The sequence below is a fragment of the Bombus vancouverensis genome, chromosome 5, assembly GCF_051014615.1.
Source record: "Bombus vancouverensis nearcticus chromosome 5, iyBomVanc1_principal, whole genome shotgun sequence".
Lineage (NCBI taxonomy): Eukaryota > Metazoa > Arthropoda > Insecta > Hymenoptera > Apidae > Bombus > Bombus vancouverensis.
Window position 1 is genome coordinate 2,653,110 of NC_134915.1, and position 22,238 is coordinate 2,675,347.

Here is a 22,238-nt window from a genome sequence, read left to right on the forward strand (position 1 = left end):
AGATGTTATATAAATAATGGATCGTGAATGCTCCATTACAAAGTTACAACAAAATGCCATAATTTTAAATGAATGCACTCTCGTTCCATGGATTTTTCATGTTTACAAAAAATGTCGTCCGTTCTTGCAAACAGAAAGTCAACGTCGTTGATACATTCAGTCTATTGCCATTCTTTCACTTCACCGAATGCAGTATCAATCATCTGTATCAATTCCCCAAACGAATTAATTTCTGCCCGACGCATTTCAATCTTTTTCACAAATAGAAATCGCTCCATTAAATCGGTCGAAAATTCAAAAAATAGAAATTAGTCGATACATTTATCGCGATATCTTTTCTACAGCTTCGTAAGTGAGTATTAATCGTAAGAATATGCTGATACCGTTTGACCGTATACAACTGAAACACCCTGTATGTGTACTATTTGTTTTGTCCCCGTTGAAATTTTAATATTTTTCCATTTACTAGGCGTCGGTTTTTTCTTTCCCTCGTTTCTTTACGATTCCATACTTTCTCTGGCTGTCTGTCATCGTCCCCTGTGTCTGAAGGCGGTGCAAATTTAATCGTTGCCGCGTTCTCGTTTGTACTGCACAAATTCTGCCAACAACGTTTTCCATGACGTTTCTTCCTTCTCTGGGTAATTTTTCACGGTGACAGCTCGGTTCGTCACTGCTTGACGATTCATAACCGTATTGTACCATATGGCGAACACTTGTTTGGTCGGCCGTGACGTTCGATAAAGACGGGATTTGAAATCGAGAACAGGAGCAACGGAGAAACAGAGAGAGTGTGTGGCAGCGACGTTTCAGATCGTTACACTGACAAGAGTCACATCCGTTTCTCTGTGTACTTATGCGTGTACGTGCGCTGCCAGGTATTCTGCACGCGTCTCCCAGCGACACGCCATCCTTCAACGTCGAAACCACCCTCTTTAGCTTCCGACTAACCCTCCGAACCGACCGTTTGCGACAACCTACCAGCTACTGCGTACAACCGGTTTGCCTTCGGCTAGCGCTCGCTTGCGACGACTATACACGTGTAACTGAGGGTAATGACGAGACTTGTCCGTGTTGTATCGTTTCGAACCGGGCTGTTGGTTTCGCGAAACTCGTTGTCCTTTCGTTGCCGACGACTTTGTTCCGGACCAAATGCTCCTGTACAATTGAAAAATCGCCGTTGCACGTGAGCACTGAGAGACAGCAGTGGCGTCGACCAATGAGGTATACCGGTCTTTGTACCATTTTCTAGCATCTGGTTTTTGTAAAACCGATGAATTATCGCTTGGAAGCTAATGTAGAGGAAAATAGCTGGTCGGAACGAGGTTCTTTGAAAAGTAGCCTGAGGATTTTCATGCAGATTTGTGTCTTCTTAGACACGGGTAAAGGAAAGCAGCTGGAGCAGAGCTTTGCATATTTTTGCATGTTAGGTTTTTGCATAACGTGCGTTGTTGCAACTTTGAATTTCCTACAAATAGGAAATATATTGTATAAGCGTATTTTGACTAGAAAGTTTTTGTTATTGAATGAAAGTTTTAGATCTGATAGTTTCCATGAATCAGTTAAAAGTTACGCAAAAGGAACATGTAAATTATTTTCATCGCCATTGGAGATAATTGAAGAAGTAATCAGGAAATGTTGATTTGAAAATGTAAATTTGCTAATAATAAAAACAAGTTCTTTCTAAACTGTTTTGCAAAATATTCCAATATCATTTGCATTTTGTGGACCATCGATGCTTGTTTTTATAATGTAAAATTATAGTCAGCATTAAGACAACCACAACATAATGTTTTTGAAGTAATCCTAAATGGCAGAACATGAATGCTTAGGTACAGATATAGATTCGTGTGTTATGTTCTTGTATTTTGAATAAATATACAAGTGGCAAAAGAAGATGTTATGTAAGAATACGGTTTTTAGGAAATGAAAATGTGAAAGCTTTTTATTTCTTATATACATACGTATGTATGTGCAAGTAATAGCAGACGAACGACATACATAGCTAATTCTTGTGTTGTGAAATTGCTCGGCTGATGTGTAAAGTTAAATTTAAGAAATTTTAAAAAGCAATTTTTAATTAGGAATAGATTCACTTAAAACATAACTTTTAATTTAATTCTAAGATATCGATTTTTAATTGAAAATAAATTCAATTGAGACTTGCACTTTTGAATTTTGTAGAAGTTTAACCTTCTTTTTCGTGTGTATGTATAACACACAGACTAAACATGCCAAACACATACACACACGCAATTTAAATGCAACAGTGCAACCCCTCTGTAATTATTTTGCCGGAAATTATTCTAATGCTGGCGGCACGCTTTTTATTTTAAAAGTGCGATAGAACGACTGTAAAAAAGGAATTTTTAAGGTAACGTTGTAATAGAGAGACGCCAATTTTTGAATCCATCATGATTTTAATTTAACAAATTTGTTCAACCCCGTAGAACCAGTTAATTCTTTGAGCTCCACTTTTTTATTGTAAAAGTACGTTGCGGAAAAAAAGACCTCTGCGAGTCAAACTAAAGGCTTTTCCTACCAAAATGACTGCACGATTATTTTTCACAAAGTTATGACGTTGCCTAATGGCTCAAAGAGCGACAATTTTTTGACGAAAATTTAACGCTTGTCCAATTTACCACACAATACATAACAAACGCAACATTCTTAGAAATGATCGACGTTTGTACTTTTATCTAAAGTATACAGTTTAGAAAAAAGGGAAACACCTTTCATACTGTTTCTCTGAAAGCCTGTCTACATAAAGAAGCCTGGATTTATTTATATTACACAAATATATAGCTATTTGATTACTAAATACTTTTTCAAAAAATCAAATGAATTTCTCCGGTAATTACTTGACAATAGCAACGAAGTATTAGAAGAACTCACAACTTTAACACTAGAACTACCGATAGTTAACACGAAGTTATTTCTACCAAAACTAATCAAAATGACTGATCTTTAAAAAATACGTAATAACAGAATATTTTTATATTTATTGATTTATTACTTTCTTACAGAAGGAATTCAAAGTTATGTAGTACATTTTTGGTATTATTAATCCATCTGGGATCCCTAAACGAGGGTTGACACATTTATAAAATTGTAGAACCAGTCATTTTGATTGGTGTAGTATTTCTAGTGTTAGCATCTAGTGATCTAGCGATCGATCCGGAATTTTCCTGATAACTGATATCGTCATATCGAATGATAGGCGGTAAAAATTTTACAAACGTGTGGCAAGTTGTACAAAACGAGGAAACTGGTTAATTGGGGTTCGATAAACAAATTGCAGGATCCTTTTACACTTTGACAAGTACCAGTCATTTTGACTGCTATTGGTATAATTAGCCGCGATACAAAATTATTTTCAGTTTGAATACATAAAAGACAAAATAGAATTCATTATATTATTTTTTTAGTTATCGTTGCGAAAGTCATTACATCATTGCGGAAAAAAATATAACATGAAGTAGTAGGAATTTTAAAATAAAATTGTAAAACCAGTCAATTTGACTGGTAGTTCTAGTGTTAATTTTATTAATAGCTTTTAGATATTACATCGTAATAAGAACAAAATTAAAGTAATATTAGCTATCCTTAATTTGTACGATGAAGTACTGGAACATTTTCTTATGGTATTTCTAATCTACCGACAAAACTTTCCCGCAGCATTACACATTTGTACGGCTGGATTAACGTGTACAAGGTTTGGGAGCAGAATAGCGAAGTACCGGAGCTTTCGATGTATAATGCAGGTTAAATTGGTAGATAGGTTAAAGACCTTGGTTCTTCAAAATGTTCATCGATCCGAGCAGAATAACTTAAGTTCCAAAGTGATGAAAGCACTCTTGTATTCGATGGTGAGTATGATTATATTGAATATGTAACACTTTGAACACGAACGATTGATCTAATAGACGGATCCAATTTTCAACTATACAAAGGAGACATACATCGAAAGGTAGAAGATAAAATATTCGCCTGTAAACGATTTTTATGTCATTTCTAAAAGGGACGTTATTTCAACAATTTGATTATTTAAACATCACTCAGTGTTTTTCTAATTTTTGTTTTCTTTAGTTTATTTTAATTTATTTTACATTTTAGTTTATATTAAAGTAAATGTTGCTGCAAAACATCCAAAAAGGAATAAATAAATGACTATGTTTGGTAAAATAAAATAGAAATTAAAAATAGATTTTACCGTAACCATTTTAAGTTCGAAAACTAAGGAGAAGATTGATATGTTTTTTAGAATTTTCATTTGCAAAGTCAAATTAATGGTCAAATTTATTCCAATTTGGTCAAATGTCAAATTTTTAAGTATATGAATTGCGATGTTTTTAATGCTATTCTGAGTCTGAAGAGAAATTAAAGGGCTTTAAAGCATTTGAACTTCTAGAACCGAATGAAAAAGTTAATTTTTCGTAAAAGAATATGTAAAAATTTATAATGTTAAGAGCGGTAAAATATCCGATCTATATTATGCACAAAATATAGTAACCGATTAAATATTTTTGCTTTTAATAGCGAGTCCTCGAAATTATTACGAATATTTGATCAAAGTTTCAAATGGCAAAGTAATAATGTGCATTGTCTTACGAAAAAAGTTTGTTCGAGTTAACATTATTATACCGTGGACAATGAAACTTTTATTACTCAAGATGGTAATTCAGATGGCCATTTTAAAAGCTTTTCTTTAACTATTTCAATTTCATTTCAATCTGCTGAAAAATCGAGTCTATTTCTAACCATGAAACGGAAGTGGTGACAAATTCACTTCTCATTGCCCGCGCTGAAAGTCGATAAAACGACAATAGGATCCCGCTGTTATCTTGTTTGGTAGAAAATTGACAATTACGCGCTTTTGCCTATTTAATTTGCGCGATTCTTCTTTGCTTCTAGTACGCACGGCGTAGAAATGTCGGTTTTACGGCTTTATCCTATAAAAGGTTAATTAAAATCTTTTAATTAATTTAAAATGTTTAATTAATCTTGGTACACCCTTTGTGATATGATGCTACGGAAATAAAATTTAGAAATAATCCTTTTCTACATATATAGAGTAAATTCAATGTTCTTTGAATACAAAATGGATAAATTTTTTAAGGAATCTTTCATTAACGTCCATTTTCACGCATTTAAGTTTAATTCAGCGAATAATCTTTTACTAACGAGTTTAAGATTTTGGTTAAAACTTAATAAAAAAATAATTTATTCTTTTCTAATAATTCATTTCATAGTAATAATGTCGTAACAACGAAAAATTACATCACGAAGACTTTGTGAACGAGAATATGAAAATTACAATTATACGAATAATTGTTATAAAAATTAGAACCATATCTATTACTACTCTGAGCAAAAAATAAAAATGGGAGCAGGCAAAATTTGCTACAGTATTAATGGACAAAATTTTACTACATTTTCATGTTAAAATTTTTATTTTTTATTCATTTTAGCAAATAACTTGCTGGTCGTTTTATTTTATGTATTTAATCTGATGCATTTATGGAATTTCTCATTATCAATTTTTAAGTATTAAACAGTGTGCAGTAGGAGAAACTAGATATAGTATCCATGTATATTTTATTAAAGTAATTTAATTCACATTCATTATAAATTAAAGCTTGAACAAATTTGTTCTCTTTAGAATATAAGCTAAAAATTTTATTTTTAGTGAATTCGTTAATAACGAGAAGATTTTGTTTTAATTAACATCGTTTCATTTTAGAAACGAGCGAATTCTCGTTAAAATAAAGAGGCCGAAGGACAACAGTTCTTCGTGTTTAGGAGCGTGATTTTCGAGATACATTAAGATCTCGTTATAAAAGCACAAACATTTCATTAAAGCAGTTTGCTGTGAGTTTCTTCGTAAAACTCGCCCTCTCGACAGCCATTCATTGACACCAGACTTAATCTATGTACATCAGACTTGAGCTATGTACACCAAACTTGATCTATCTACACCAGACTTAATCTATAGACACCAAACTTTATCTGTCTACATCAGACTTGGTCTACACCAGACTTAATCTACACCAAAGTTAATCTATGTACATCTGACTTGATCTACGCCAGACCTGATTTAGACTTGGTCTGCACCAACCTTGATCTATGTACACTAGACTTGATTTATCTGCACCGCACTTGATCTATTTACATCCGACTCGATCTACCCAAAACTTGATCTACATCATATTTGACCTACATTAGTCTTGATCTATTTACACTAGACTTGATTTATCTACACAATACTTGATCTATTTACACTAGACTTGATTTATCTACACAATATTTGATCTATTTACACTAGACTTGATTTATCTACACAATACTTGATCTATTTACACTAGACTTGATTTATCTACACAATATTTGATCTATTTACACTAGACTTGATTTATCTACACAATACTTGATCTATTTACACCAGACTCGATCTACCCCAAATTTGATTTACATCATATTTGATCTACATCAGTCTTGATCTGTTTACATCAGACTTGATTTATCTACACAATACTTGATCTATTTACATCAGACTCGATCTATCCCAAACTTGATTTACATCATATTTGATCTACATCAGTCTTGATCTATTTACACCAGACTTAATCTACCTCAGATTTAATCTATCTACACTATACTTGATCTTTTTGCACCATACTTGATTTACCCCATACTTAATCTACACTAGACTTGATCTACACTAGACTTGGGCTACAATCAACTTGATTTACCCCATACTTAATCTACACTGGACTTGATCTACTCCAGACTTGATCTACACGTGACTTGATCTACATTACATTTACATTATATTTGATCTTTCTGCACCATACTAAATTTACTGCAGACTTAATCTACGTCTGACTTGATCGTCACCAGGCCATACAAGATTTCATCAATGACGACATCTGACCGAAACTAGCTTTAACCGACGGTAGTACTAACCGATAACGATAATGATCGAAATATTCTCCAGGTTGATAAAGTTAGGGCGCAGGCTGATATAACGCTAAACCAAACTCGTAGTTGGTCGAATTTGCTAGAAACAATTGATTGAACTCTGTGTCGATCGTTCAATCGATCATACTTGCTGTCGGTTAAGAGTCGATTTACATCAAAGCCTCGTCAAAACTACGGTCAATTCACGATCAATCAAAATGTTCAATCAAAATTTTAGCAAGGCATTCACACTAAACGATCAGATACAATGAAACCCCGTTGCAATCTCTTTCATTCTTATTCGTTCACTTTACATCGATCCACAATTTGCCAGATGTATCACAATGCTTTTTGTGGCTGAAATACAGATCGAATTAAACTCTCGTTCTCCTTGCTCTTTTTCGATTGTTGATTGCGGTTTTGATCACTAGGAAACCGACGCCACGGTTAAGAAATTCTCATTTAACTTGACCGAACCATCTGCTGTGAATGCTTTCATCGGATTACGTGTAAACGATTTTCACCCTACTTTTCTCACTATACTATGATCGCTACTGTAAACCAAACTTTAACCAATCTTAATCGATAGCGATGATAATCGAGAGGAAACTACATGCATATTCTGTACGCGAACAAAGCAGAGAATGCAGTCTCGTATAATCCTCTAAATCAAAGTTATACTCTGTTCGAGCTTGATGCAACCAATTACTTAAATTCTGTGCAGGGCATTGTTGTCGGTTAATACTTTGATACTGTCGCCGGTTAAAGCTGTTGTCGGTCAAAGTTATAGTCGTCGATCAAGTCTGATATCTGTGAATTGTTCTCGGTAAAAACAGTCGGTGAAATGTACATCAGTGATTTGAATGGAACTGCATACAGGCGTACGAATTAATCTTGCTACGAGTTTTAATTACATTCAGTTCCACCGGCATCTCCAGCACCAGCTGTGAGGACCATCGGAAATCTCTCTGACGTGCTTCTTCAAGTACGTAGATGTATCTGCGGTCGACAGGTGGTGGAATCGATAGCTCGTAGAGGCTTCTGCCGTGGAGATTCACAATCACATATCGATGACGGCGTCCCTTTTAGCGACCAGTCAATACATCGGAAATAAATTGATAACAATAGTAGCACACCGGTGGCCTTTCTATCTATGGACACGTCTCAACTCTCTTTCTACTTTATATCTCTGCTTCCTTTTTCACTAGTATCGGTTACTTGCCTCTTTGTTCATCCGTCCGCCTGCTCACCTTTCTCTTTCTCCGCTCTACTCTCAAACTGCACTCCCTTCCCCCTTTGAACTTGGCCATCGTCCTGAATCTCTCGCTTCGATTCTTGCTTCCTCAACCGTCTTGCCTCTCACACTCTCGTCATTCGCCATTCGATTTTCTCAATCTATATCGAGGAACAATGGGAATTGTGTCGTGTCGAAGTCCCCTGATAACTGTCGCTCTTTTTATTGTTGCGAAAATGGAGACTGCAGTTTAATCTTACTACAGTTCCCCAACTTTTATATCTCAATCTCGCTTTTGTTTTAACGAACAAGCGGATTTTTAATGCTTTAGGGAAAATACTGGTATCGAATCGAAGCGAGGAATCGCGCGTGCTCGCGCAGCTTCTTTCATATCGTTTGCAATTCACGAAATTTCTTGTCCATCAAAAGGACAGACCAGAGGGAGATTAATGCCGCTATAAGTTCGTTGGCATTTTCTAAAACAGGTTTTTCTGCTTTATCATCCTTTACAAATCGATTAAACGACTTATTTATCTTACTAGGTCCGAAACTTTTGAGCCTTTATCAAGAAATTCGGTACATGTGTATTTTCACGTTTTTTTTAGATTTAAGCAATTAATATAATGTAACATAATAATAATAATAGCAATGTAATTTCAATCATTTGAAACATCTTAAATCCAAACGAGATTGTACTAATTTTTGCTACATCATGATTGCTATATTTCACGTACACGCTAATAAATAATTCTTTTAACAGCACTCATTGTGTTCGTTTCTCTTGTTTCGTCGTCGTTGAATAATACAATTATAAGCAATATTTGTCGTGTAAGCGTTCGCTGCAACTAATGTAATTACAGTTCTATGATAAAAATAGAATTATTACACAATCTAACATTATCGAATAGTATTTATGGGAAAGAGCTCGCGTGATAATTTCTAATTTAGTAATCTTCAAAATTAATAGATTTTAGTAAGCCACGAACAATGTTCTAATTATTTTGTTCTGGAAACCGTTAGTTAGAGCATTGAACTTTGAAATTGGGTAAGAGATATCACGTGCCAACAATCGCTTCATTACCATACATGCCTATTTCTAAACCACAATACGCTTCATTGGGCGCAATACATTGCCATGTTACAAATATCTCGTTCACGTTCATGGCGATAATTTTATAATTATTGGTTTCTGAATCAGCGATTCTACAACGTATGCGATTCATATGACAGCATTGTTAGAAATGGCAAATTGTTGTAATAGAAATTATTATGAATCGAATGGCATCATTCAACAAATACATACACCTACGTAAAACGTATTCGACAGAAAGAAATTATTTATACGAGAAGTTTTCGCCAGAAGTTATATATACCGACGTATGTATATCATCGAGTGTTTTAACAAAGCCTTGCAGCAGTTCCATCTCTGTCCATTTTTCTTCAAAATATATTTTCAGATTGCGGTCGAACGTCACTTGCAATAGCAATCTTTGACGTACTATATCGACAGCATTTTATTTATTTCACTTTCCTTACAGATAAAATGTATTGTAGTCGTTCACCTTGTGCTCGCCGTGAAAAATAACTACGATTAACTTTGTCAACCCTCGATGTATTTTTACAAGGTTTAATTAATTAACTAACGAATGAAAAATATATCTATTTTAGGTAAAACTAAGCTGAAATTTTAACAAATTGTCTTCCCCATCCAACCACTTGAACAAATATATAAATATGAAATATCAGAATCATATTTTATAAGATAAAAATATACAGAGCATAATATATATTCAAACAAAAATATTTATTAATAATTGATGAAAAAAAGTCTTTTTCATATACTAAAGAAAAGAAACAATTCTGGAATCGTTAGGAAAATAAAATCTAAATAAAAGATACGTATAATAGTGTATTTATTTGTAGTAAGGATTAGCGTTTAATGTTTGATATTACTTTACTGTGGGAAATGTACTTGTCAAAATTCCAACTATGTTCGAATAAAAAATAAATTCGTCCCTGACTTTTATCTCTGATAACCTATTTACACGCAGTTGGCAATAAATTTGGCTAGAGCGCATGCAAAATTTACCAACACGTTATTTTATCGATCTCTTCACACCTCGACTACAGTTACAGCTTTCCAAGAAAGCCTTTAAAGAAAAAATTGACGAGCTCGTGCATTTTTATGGGTTGACCGTAAAAAATCTCGTTTCGGGATATGAAATTGGTGTTTTATAATTCACAGAGTGAAAATTTCGATTTAGCTATCTTTACATGATTCAAAGCAGTTTGATTTGAATAAATATTTTTTAAATCTTGATTTAATAGACACTTTTTTTTTGTTTTAAATTATCTGACGCTACTTTTTATCTCAAATATATTTTGGTAATATTATAGAATAGTAAAGTTTTCAATAGAAAATTACACAATTATTATACAGGCTGATTCACCTTAATGTTTCAAATCGTGTCGAAGAAAAAAGATTATGTTTGGGGAAAAAATATCGAAGGAAAAGATAAACATTCTGCATTTGTACGATTACTTTTTTCTAGGCTTGTCAGTGGTTGTGCGTGTAAACATAATTAAATCGTGATTTCGTCGATTGCTACGAATTTTCTTTCCAATCTGTAAAATTCTATCGATAGGAACATTGCTGAATTATCAAATTTATTAAATTTTGTGTAACTTAATCGTACCGACATAATTTTTAACAAATATACACAAAATAACTCTTGAAACGAATATTTATCTAGAGAAATAAGATTCATTCAACATGTTAAATTAGAACAGTTTACACGTAGGTCTGTAATTAAACGAACCCCCATTGAAATTCAGAAATAAATCTTTTAATTCCCACGAAAGAGAAAATATTTCTGTCGATCGTCGCTTCTTGTAATTTTCCACCACTTTAATCAATGATTTTATTACGTGGCATCTGAATATTCATACCTGACAGTGCTTTGTTATTCGATAATTTTGTATCTATTTTAAAATTAGTTCGCTCGCAATTACGTTCAAATGTAATTACTTGTTTTGGTGTGCGTTCGTGAATAATTCTCGTGGGTTGTAAATATATTGTAGAAAATTGGAATAACAAGCATTAACACACAGCAAGAAACATAGGAAAACACGTGTAGAATTAGTAAATATTCATGACGCATACAGGTGGAACAAATAAATACGTGTTTGACCACGTGGATGTTTATGATCTACAGAGCTGAGTCGATGGGCCAGCCATTTTCCTGATCATCAAACTTGAATTTATGTGTTTGCGGTAACATTCTGCAGTCAGGTCAAAGAAACCGGGAGTGTCCTTGTTTTCGCGAGTGAAATCGATAAAACCTCTTGCACGTTCAAGCAATTAACTACGTCGCTACTTCCGCAATACATTACACGCTTTGTTTTCATTTTTAACAAAAGCATGCAGGTACTTAATGCTCCCTAACGCTGTAATACGATAACTTTCTTTCGTGTAAACGTATTTTAGTAACTACATATGTACGTAGATAATTAGAATTTACAAAATATTAAAAAAAGAAAAATGAAAATAGGTCACTTATTGACATTAAATGTTCCTTAGAACATTTAGGATAGACATAATTGTCGAATTTAATTAATTAATTAATTTAATAGACAGTGAAGCTAAAAAAAGGCAATTGTTGTAAATGTTCTTCGTTTAGGCGATTCTTTTTTATTTCTTTTTGCTTTGTCTAGGACCCTGCACTCCTTGGAGAGTAGTCGTTCAGACGAAACGGATGTTGCACATTTAGCGTTAAATGTTTCTTGGCTAGTTTGCCCAGATGTGAATTATTCGATACACTTGAAAATTCGATTAGAGAATTTCGATATTTATGAGTTAGGTATCCATACTGAAATATGTATGTGGGATAGTGTGACATCAGGGAAGGACGTGGCGTGAGGGGTAATTGTTTATTAGCGTTGCCAAGATATGTTGACGTTGTCAAAGAGTGTTGTGAGCGTTACCAAGGTATGTTTTGGAAAAAAGCGAGCATGGAAAACATTGTAACGAGAGTTGAGAGAGTCAGAGTTGAATTTATCGTTGTCGCGTGAAGATCGCTGTGTTGTTGTGTCGTAGAAGTAGTAAGTAACGAATACGTGAAACGGGGTTTTATATTCGATTTCGTGTGAGTGCAAACGATATTGTATTAATGATACTGTTACCTATAAGCTAATAATATAACATTCCTACATGTATACCATCGCATCGAATATCGATGGAAAATATTGATATTTGAATTGAAAAGTATCGATATTCGAGACATCGCCTATCGCTAAAGAGTAAAGACTTGTAAAAAAAGTTACAACATATCTGTTACGCTTTATTTTCAAACCTGTCTCAATATAAACTTAATCGTGATTTAGAAAACAATAAAAAATAAATAAATAAGTAAATAAATGTAAATAAAACATAAGCAATAGGTATACATATTGCAGCATATGGAATGTTGTTTGTTCAGCTAATTCAGCTAAACGTTCCAAAAAATCATTAAATTATATCAATACCTTTGTCATTTGCATCTTTTTGTTATTTTAAAGCGTATATTTCTTTTAATACATTTATTTATCATTCCATTCTCCATGCAATATTAATATTATTAATTATATTAATTAGTATATGGATATTCAATTATTTGTTTTCCTAATCAAGTTAATATAATAAAAATATTAATAAATCATCAATAAAAAATTTTATTAATAAAATAAAATTTATTATTTTCTAAATTATTCAATAACGTATATTCATAAATGTCATTTACCTGTTATTAAATACTATTACTAGAAATACTACAGAGGTCTTTGAACTTAGATTCCAGAACTTTTAACCTTCAGTTGTATATAATATGAAAATAACTGCAATTAGCTAAATTTGTATTTTTACATTACGTTGGAACTGCAAGGAAACGTTGCCTCTGCTATCGGATAGAAATTTTTGCAAAAGCTAAAGACGAGACCGTATGATGTTAAGAAGAGAAAATTGAAGTGTAATCGTTAAAGGCAAATGTATGAATGCTTTCTACACGCGGTAGCGTAGTTGCTCGGCAAAGAGAATCTCTGATTGGATCTCCTACGAAGAAATTCCCAGGGAAGTTTCGTCCGCGGGCCCCTGCGGCATAATTGGCCACTAATTAATGGCCGCAGGGCAATCGAATTTCCAGCAACTTTCTCCCTTCGCGGGAACCCCGAGCACAGGAGTAAGCGATATGACTGCGTCGTTTTCCCTTCAAAGATTAAATTATGCTTCCAGAAAATGAAGTCTTGCTGGAATAATCTATTACATACTTTTTTCCCTCGATATTTCATATAATTTCATATAACTATATCCGTCAATATACTCAACTTTCTTATTAATAATCGTGCAAGGCATAGCAAATATTGGATATCGTTTTCTTATAACGTTGACCACTCGTTCGTTTATTCGCAATCTATTTATTAGAATTATTATTGATAAGGTATTTTATAGGACAGAAATCATTAATTTAATTTTATGCTTTTCAATTTAGTATTTGTTAAATCACGTAATATTTCGTTGTACTATCTTTCCGTTTGTGTCGTAACAAATGGAAATTGGTTTGGACACTGAGTTTTCGAGTGATGGTCGACACAAACGATACGGATGAAACAATAAAACACGTTTGAATTCATTCGCGTTTAAGCTTATTTATGCTGTTGTTCGATTGCGTGAGTGGAATTGATGAAACAATTATTTCTCCTGCTGTTTCATCGTTAATAACTATAACGTAATCTTGATAAATTGGATCGATCGAAAAATTATAAAATATAACGTGGTAAAGGAAATTGTCGAAATTGTGTGACACTTGTATAAGATGGTTGTTCTGATTGAATTTGCTAGTAGTCATTAGAAACTGTAAACTAAAATTTTTATTAAATATCAGGTTTATTCTAATGCATCATAAAAATAACTACAACATTATACATAATTTATTTCTGTGTTAAAGAAGAATTGCTCCATCTTTGCTTTGCATACTATACAAATCTTTGAGCAATTTCAGATATTAAAATATTCGCGTTTTCAATACAAATGGTAATTATTACACGTAGCAAAGTATTAATAAAGTATATATTAAATTATAGTATGTATCTTCGATCTATTTAACATAACGTAGTTTGACGAATATGATTGTTATAAATGTTTAACTTTTTACGATGATTTCTATCAATTTCTTCTAATTACTGGAACAATCTTTCTTGTTATTCCAATACGTCTTTTATGCACAGATGCTCACATGATAATTTATTATTTTTTCTCATTGATTTCTCCACTTAAACTTCCACGATAATTATAATTAGATGAAAAATATGGAAAGGACTTGGCGATCATAATATTTATTTTATCAAAGCGTATAGAGTGACCATCTCGATATTACAGTCGATTGTAACGACAAATTTTCTATTTAATTTCCTCAAGTCCCGATCAAGCACAATTATCCGTTTGAAATTTTGAAACGGTGTCGCAAAAATCGAGACAACGAATACGACACTTTCACTGTACGAGCATTTTATGAAGTACAAATATTTATAGCATAGCATGGGTTTATAACATTGATCCATAACCCGACAATTCCATAAGGTACAGTAAAGGGAAAGGAAAAGATCTCGCTTATGTGGCTCGATTTTCATAAAATATGTATACGCATGTATCGTAAAATCTGCCAAGACGTAACAATCGAGCGAAGCACCTAAAGGTAGATGCTTTTTCCTGTCCGCTTGTTACCAGGAAATACGTTCCAATTTTTACTATATACCGGTTGACTAGATCTATCCGTAGCGTTTCTAAGTTTCTCGTATCCCTGCGACTGCTTCGTCCTCCGGGGATGTTCCCTTTTTCACGCGAGATCGTGAAATCCCGCCCAATTCCCGAGAACAATTTTCTGCCTCGATATGTTCTCGTATACAAGACACGTGTGCTTTCTTTTACATGTGAACTCGATGTCTGTCACAGGCTGGGTAAACGTATGCGCGCGAACATGTTTGTCCGTGTCAACGGCAGTGGAACGTAAGAAAGATTGCGTCGATAGACAACGTGTTATCCCGATAGATCACATGGATATACGGTATCCAGTTCTTCCAGCGAGTTTCATCTGGTCGCAAACATCATGCAAATTAGATTTACTCTTACGATCAAATTACATTAGATACTTGGGTATATTTGTGATTAGTTTGCGGCTATTTGCGCAAAAACATACTTTTATGAACGCAACGAGGCAAATATAGAGTCTAAATAGGCTTCTGTTTTATTCTTTATATATTGCAACTAACATCCCACTTGGAATATTTTGTATACTTTTGTACGTTACATTATACGTTCTATGCATTTTTGCGTATTTAATACTACAACTACCGGTAGTTAACACGAAGCTATTTCTACCAAAACCAGTGAAAATGACTGGATATTAAAAAATACGTAATAATAGAATATTTTTATATTTATTGATTTATTACTTTCTTACAGAAGGAATTCAATGTTATGTAGTACATCTTTGGTATTATTAATCCATCTGGGACCATGATCCCTAAACGAGTCTTGACAAATTTCTAAAATTGTAGAACCAGTCGTTTTGACTGCTGTGGTATTTCTAGTGTTAGCATCTAGCGAACGATCCGGAATTTTCCTGATAACTGATATCGTCATATCGAATGATACGCGGTAAAAATTTTAAAAACGTGTGGCAAGTTGTACAAAACGAGGAAACTGGTTAATTGGGGTTCGATAAACAGATTTCAGGATCCTTTTACACTTTGACAAGTACCGGTCATTTTGACTGGTATTGGTATAAGTAGCCTTGATACAAAATTATTTTCAGTTTGAATACATAAAAGACAAAATAAAATTCATTATATTATTCTTTTAGTTATCGTTGCGAAAGTCATTAAATCATTGCGGAAAGAAAGTATAACATGAAGTAGGAATTGTATAATAAAATTGTAAAACCAGTCAATTTGAGTGGTGTGGTAGTTCTCGTGTTAAATTCCATACAAATGCATAGATATTCGCAGCCTATTTATGATTCAAAGTATATCAAAACGTTCCTGGTAAAGTTGAATTTTTCAGAGAATCGAATAATTCTTCTTTTTTTTTTTTGTTTGCAATTATTCAACAACCAGTTTTGCAGGGTGTTAGCGAGTCAAGGGTGCGATTTAAAGTTTATCGTACAGCTTGACAAGTGTAGTAGGTTTTGTGTCGGTTCATTTTAAAATGCGAATTATTTTGTTGTCATAAGAGAGAAGGTAACTTACTCCTTGAACTATTGTACGCACGTGAGAACAAAAGTTTTTGAATAAAATGTAACATTTCTCTTCAGTCTCTATTCTTATTCTCCAACATATCATACAAGAAACCACCACTAAATCTTTCATATTAGATTTTATTTTAAAGTTGTCAGTATTTGATGTTTCATTAATCGATGTTCAACTGTACCAATTTAAATACTTAAATTGTACGCTTTGAATTCAATTAATATAATTACAATTAAAATAAATAACAATAAATACAATTTTAATTTAATTAATTTAAATAACCAAAGTATACATTTTTAATTCTATTATTAATGGACGTTTCATGATAACAATTTCAATATACTGTAAACATCGTTAATAATCGATATGCGATGGATTGACAATTACAGCATAGTTATATAACTGATATATAATATATAACGATAGACAGAAGGTTTAATGATATCAAAGAAAACGAATTACGTTCATTTACTTTGTTATTTATATTATTTTGACATTTTCCCGGCTACTGACTGAAACCGATCATCGCAATGATTCAATGTCGAGGAATGTTTAGATTATCGACGCTCAGTTCGACGCGAACATCGAAGGCTGACACAAGTCGTCGAGAGAGGTTTGCACGTTATATCTCCTACATAACTATTACAATGAAATAATATAACAATTGGATATACAGGGTGAATTATTAGTACTCACAAGCTGATAGGTAATATGTTAATAATTTTTATTAATCGTAGTATTTAAAAACCGAATATAATAAATACAAGACGCAATAAACATAACTGCAGATATACAAAAAAATTATAGGATAAAGAGAATAATTCAAATTTTTGTGCAAGATTACACCATTGATAATGTAAACGCGTGGAGTGTATTTTACCTTTATCGTCACAAATTCTATTCGTAAGTGAAAATTGCGAGAAAATAACAAGACGAAAAAAGAATTAATTAGTCCGTAACACGTCCTTTACTTAGCTTACTTAGCTTATTATTTATTTTAATTCTACAAAGTAGAAACGATGCCAAGTATCAAACAGTTAAATAGCTCGGTGTAGCTTTCGTTGCTTTTAATTAATAAATAATAAACTTTAAAATGGTCATATTTACCGGTACGTACTGAACAAAACTACAAGTTACAAATTTTATTTTACTAATGTTTATTTTCCAGCTTCATGCAAACGTATTTGTTAAAGGTGGCAAAATTAATAAACGACTGGGTACGTTGTTTGAGAATAATTTTTTAACGCGATGTTTAATTTAAATTCTCAAAACTATCGAACATTATTCGAAACACGTTGCTTTCTTCTAAATCTAATGTGCTTTTTAAAGAGAAACAATAATATGGTTATATTTTTTGTGTTGGCTGTTTCAAGTCATGGTACGACTACAAACTGCGATGGGAGCCGAAGGAGTACGGTGGTGTTCACATGTTACATGTGCCATCCGACCACATATGGCGGCCCGACATAGTCCTCTACAACAAGTGAGTCTGTCTGCTGTTTCTTTGTTCCATATTCTAATTACATCTTCTATAGTTTCACATTACATACTCTATACATATAGTAGTGGCACAGCATGCTGCCGAGAGATTGAAATCGATTGGGTGTTCATTTCTTCGACAAATCGACGCGTCATTTGCACTTTGATCGAAATCCCGAAATTTCCTGGCAAAATGAAGCACCGAGACTAGCCAAGATCGAAAGAAGATCTTTTGTTATTGTAAAACCTCTACTATTTCCAGCGTCTTAAAGAACGAACAGCAAGAAGATGAGAGTTTCTAATTATTCGACCTGAAATCATCTTTTAATTAATATTTACCCAACATTTGTTCGCGATGTAACGAGATACGAAATGAATTTAACTCGGTGGAAATTTCTCATCTCGCAAAGGACGAACATCAAACTCAAGAGATCAAAAGTTTCTGCAAAAAGATATTAACCGACTAATACAGTGTACACTGTACACGTTCGTGCACACGTCAGATTATGACAAATTAACGAAAGGAGAAATGAGCGTCCACTCGACTTAACAAGAGAGGTACCATCGTCGTGCATATTGCATTTCAAAGTAGTACAGTCTATTTGATGTCGGAGTGCATCTCATATCGCGACGTTGTTCCGAAAGTTACGGAAAAATGTGAGGTATCGTCGACTCGAAGATTTTCAAATATTAACTTCGAACTTTCCAGCGTGAACGACGAATGAGATTCATCAACGATTCTCATCCCATTTCGGCGTTACTGTTACGTGTACCCTATTCGATGTTTGCCAGAGTTGCTGGTGTTCGTTTACTTAGAACCGAGAGAACGAAATGTTACGATGTGCAAACTAAAAAAATACTTTTGATCGAATCGAATCTCGTTGATATCCGTATTATTCGTGTTTGCTCGCAGTGCATCGATAACGAAATTGCGGGATTAATACGCTTGATCGAAAGCTTATTTATTTGAAATGCTGTTGCACGAAATGTCGCTGAGCATTCGTTGTTTCAGTTGTCTGAACATTTTATTAAAAAAAAATAGGTTCTATCTTTCAAACTGTGCATAACATTTGATACTATTCTTTAAGTTATTTAATCATGATTGATTCGTAGAAACTGGAAGTAAACAAATTTAATGCCTTTTCGGTATCCTAAAGATCTTCCGAAAATGTCCGTGATTCGATTCGCCTGAAATCTTGAAAGTAGATTCTTCGTAGACAAAAAGAGGAGAAGGACTTTTAGCGATTCGAAAGTTGTCATTTTTTTTAATTTTTCTAAACATAAGCCGAGCCTCCTCTTATTTCCATTTCGTCCTTTTCTCATGTTTTGTATACCATTTTTCACACTCGATTGTTGTTTTGCGATCAGGTAGTCTTTTGGCAGGAAAAAATGAATCTATTCGATTCAACATTTTCGAAATATCATGATATTGATTCTTCGGGACAATCACGTGGCTGTTGCATTTGCATTTTGCGCCAACGTTTCGTAGACATTGCAGTCTACTTCTTCAGCGCAGCCCTGAAACTGAAGGCTTCCCAGTGTCTTCATTTATACTGCGCGATGTTCCAGTCGGCTGATCAAACTGATGACTGAACTCGCAAGTATAATTGAAGACAACGGGGCCTGAAAAAAGGGGGTTTGCCCTGAAAAAGTAGACTGCAATGTCTACGAAACGTTGACACGAGATGTCAAAGTGCAACAGCTAAACGATTGTTCCCGAAAAAACAGTATCTCGAATTTCAGAAATAGTTGCCAAACAATTTTTAGATTTGTATTTAGTATTTGTTATGGACAATTAACTTTGAATTACGAAATTTAATGTAAATATCATGTATTTGTGATTTACAGTTATTCAAAAATTTGATCGCACGTACTCAGATTTTAAACGAAATTATCTTCACAGGGAACACGGTAACAAAAATATGAACACTCAAATTATCTATCGAAACACTTATCGTACCATTCGTATCCGAGAATTGAATTGAAATGAGAAATGAAAAATATCCGCCACTTTTGAACAACACTTGTTCGCTTGTATCGATAACACGTTAATAAACGAGAGGCGGTTTGGCCTACGTTCAATTTTTTGACTCAACGTATATCAGAGAGCAACATCGCACATCGAAAAGCACAGGAAAAATGAAGAAATGTTAAGAAAGTGTCTGAACCTTCGAGTTGCCTAAAATCCTCTCTTTTTATCTAAAAGGAACCCATTTTCAAAGCTTCGCCTAAATCGAAACACGGACGAATTCACTTTCGAAAGAAGAAGCTGAACACCGAGGCAGCAAAAATTAATAAATACAGCAGACAAATTAGATGAAATGAATTTATTGTGACGCGACTCTCGGGACATACGCGCTATTCGAATTAGCCGATGACAGAGCATATCTGTCAGACGCGTGAATCCATAAAGTTCTCATACATATAGCGCTGTAGGGAAGGAACTGATTATCAGTGCAATATTGAAATACCCATATATATATATAGATCATTATTTTCCCATTATCGGGACATTTATGTAGCTCGAAAACGCCGCTATTATGCAGCTATCATCGCTACCAGGCACTGACCCGATAATACGGATATCGTAGATTCGTGCAATTCGTTCACGCCACTGGCCTGAATCCGTCTACTCTGTGAACGGATGTCTCTCGGCGAACACCAAAACGATCGGTAAAGAAAGAAAAACGAGGAACGATAAATAAATTGAAACGGAAGGTGAATTAAGCCAGCACTGGTTCAGCAGTTTCGCAGTTTTCTTGCGTCCTAGTCCAGCACATATTTGCGTAACTTTTGCCCTGTTCGCTGATAAACGAGCCAGAGCCCAAACGAGCTTGTTTCACTCCTTTTCCCTCGGTTTTTGGCTCGTGTTCGACACTCACGGCGAGCTCTCGATGTAGTTACCGGATAGATTATTATTCATATCGCATGAAACATGGGCGCTGCGGCGAATGTTCGTGTAAATGGTTCTTGACAAACGGGCCGAGGTCACGAGAGAAACGTTTCCGCTCGTTCGACGCCGCGGTAACTTCCGACGCTGCCGCGGATCTCCTTTGATTATACGCCGCAACGTTTACGGTCTCCTCGAGATTCGAACGACTGCACATCCACGGCTAATCACTGTTTTTTTTTAAGCTGCGTCTGGATTCGCCGATCCTTCAGATTAACGCGATACAAGACGTTAACATTTATCGTGGATTCGAAACCCGCGCCGAATGATCGATGTCGTAAAATATATGTCGAAGAAACAATCACTTTTTGCGCGTCTATTTCTTATTCGTAGCGAGTATCGATTCGATTGAAATTACCACGATTAAACGCAACGGGCGTGTCGTAACTAATTTCAGTTTTGAATTCGATGTTGTTTTGTGTTATATTAAGTGTTGGTTTAATAAGGTGGGTATATGAAATTAAAATATCTAAGAATTGAGCAGGTGTTTGGTACTTTGGTATTTTGAACGGTTGGATCGTGTGGAAAATTAACGAATATGAAATGGGCCCTTATTTCGATCTGTTAATGAAGAAACATTTTGAGAAACAGGAGCACATTCGATATTTCTGTGTTATGTGTATTAATAAAAAGTTTATATATTTATCATTAGGAATACGTGAAGCAAAAACTGTGAATATAAAGCTTGCACTTTACGACAAATTATTTTAAAGCGAAATAATGTATCGTCTAAACTGAATTCAATTTTAGACACATTTATTTATCATTCAGTATCAAACATACTTAATTTACGCACTATATGCTGAATTGCAAACGTACTTTGTACTTTTGTTACCTTTTGTTACCTAATGTTTTAGTTGTAACGTATTACTGAAGCTACTGAGAAATACTGAATTTTTATAATATTTCTGTAATGAATTTTTCATGGTTTATTAGTAGAATTAATATCGTATTACATATATACCAGGCATGTTCTTATGGAAAAATTTATATCTAAAGAAGTTTATTTTACAGTAAGCATTCGTTTAAAAAAACAAAATTAACTCGTTCTTTTTACAACAGCAAAATTACATACTTAAAAGATCACGGTTGAGAATATATAAGAGCTTCTATCAGCATTACAGTTTCATCTATTTCCAATATTATTTGCAATGTCATATGTTGTAAACATTTTCTAATTTTGGTCATAATGTATTTTTGCGAATTTATTAAGCATTCAATTTATTGTAGTACATATCAAGAATAATGACTTACTATTGGACGAAATATTGATTACAATACAAATATTAATTAATGCAACTGTACAAATACTTCTATCTGGATAATCAACTAATTTAATTA

At 33.8% G+C, this 22,238-nt stretch overlaps 1 protein-coding gene across 2 annotated transcripts in view; it reads left to right on the plus strand.

Moving 5' to 3' along the window:
• The window catches only part of nAChRalpha4 (nicotinic acetylcholine receptor alpha4), a 384,984-nt gene that overhangs the window by 117,741 nt on the left and 245,005 nt on the right, over nt 1-22,238 (plus strand). For both annotated transcript variants that reach the window (XM_033347108.2, XM_076618476.1), the window contains one exon: nt 17,842-17,951. In XM_033347108.2, coding sequence (XP_033202999.1) covers nt 17,842-17,951 — 110 coding nt within the window. The remainder of the gene's footprint in view (nt 1-17,841; nt 17,952-22,238) is intronic.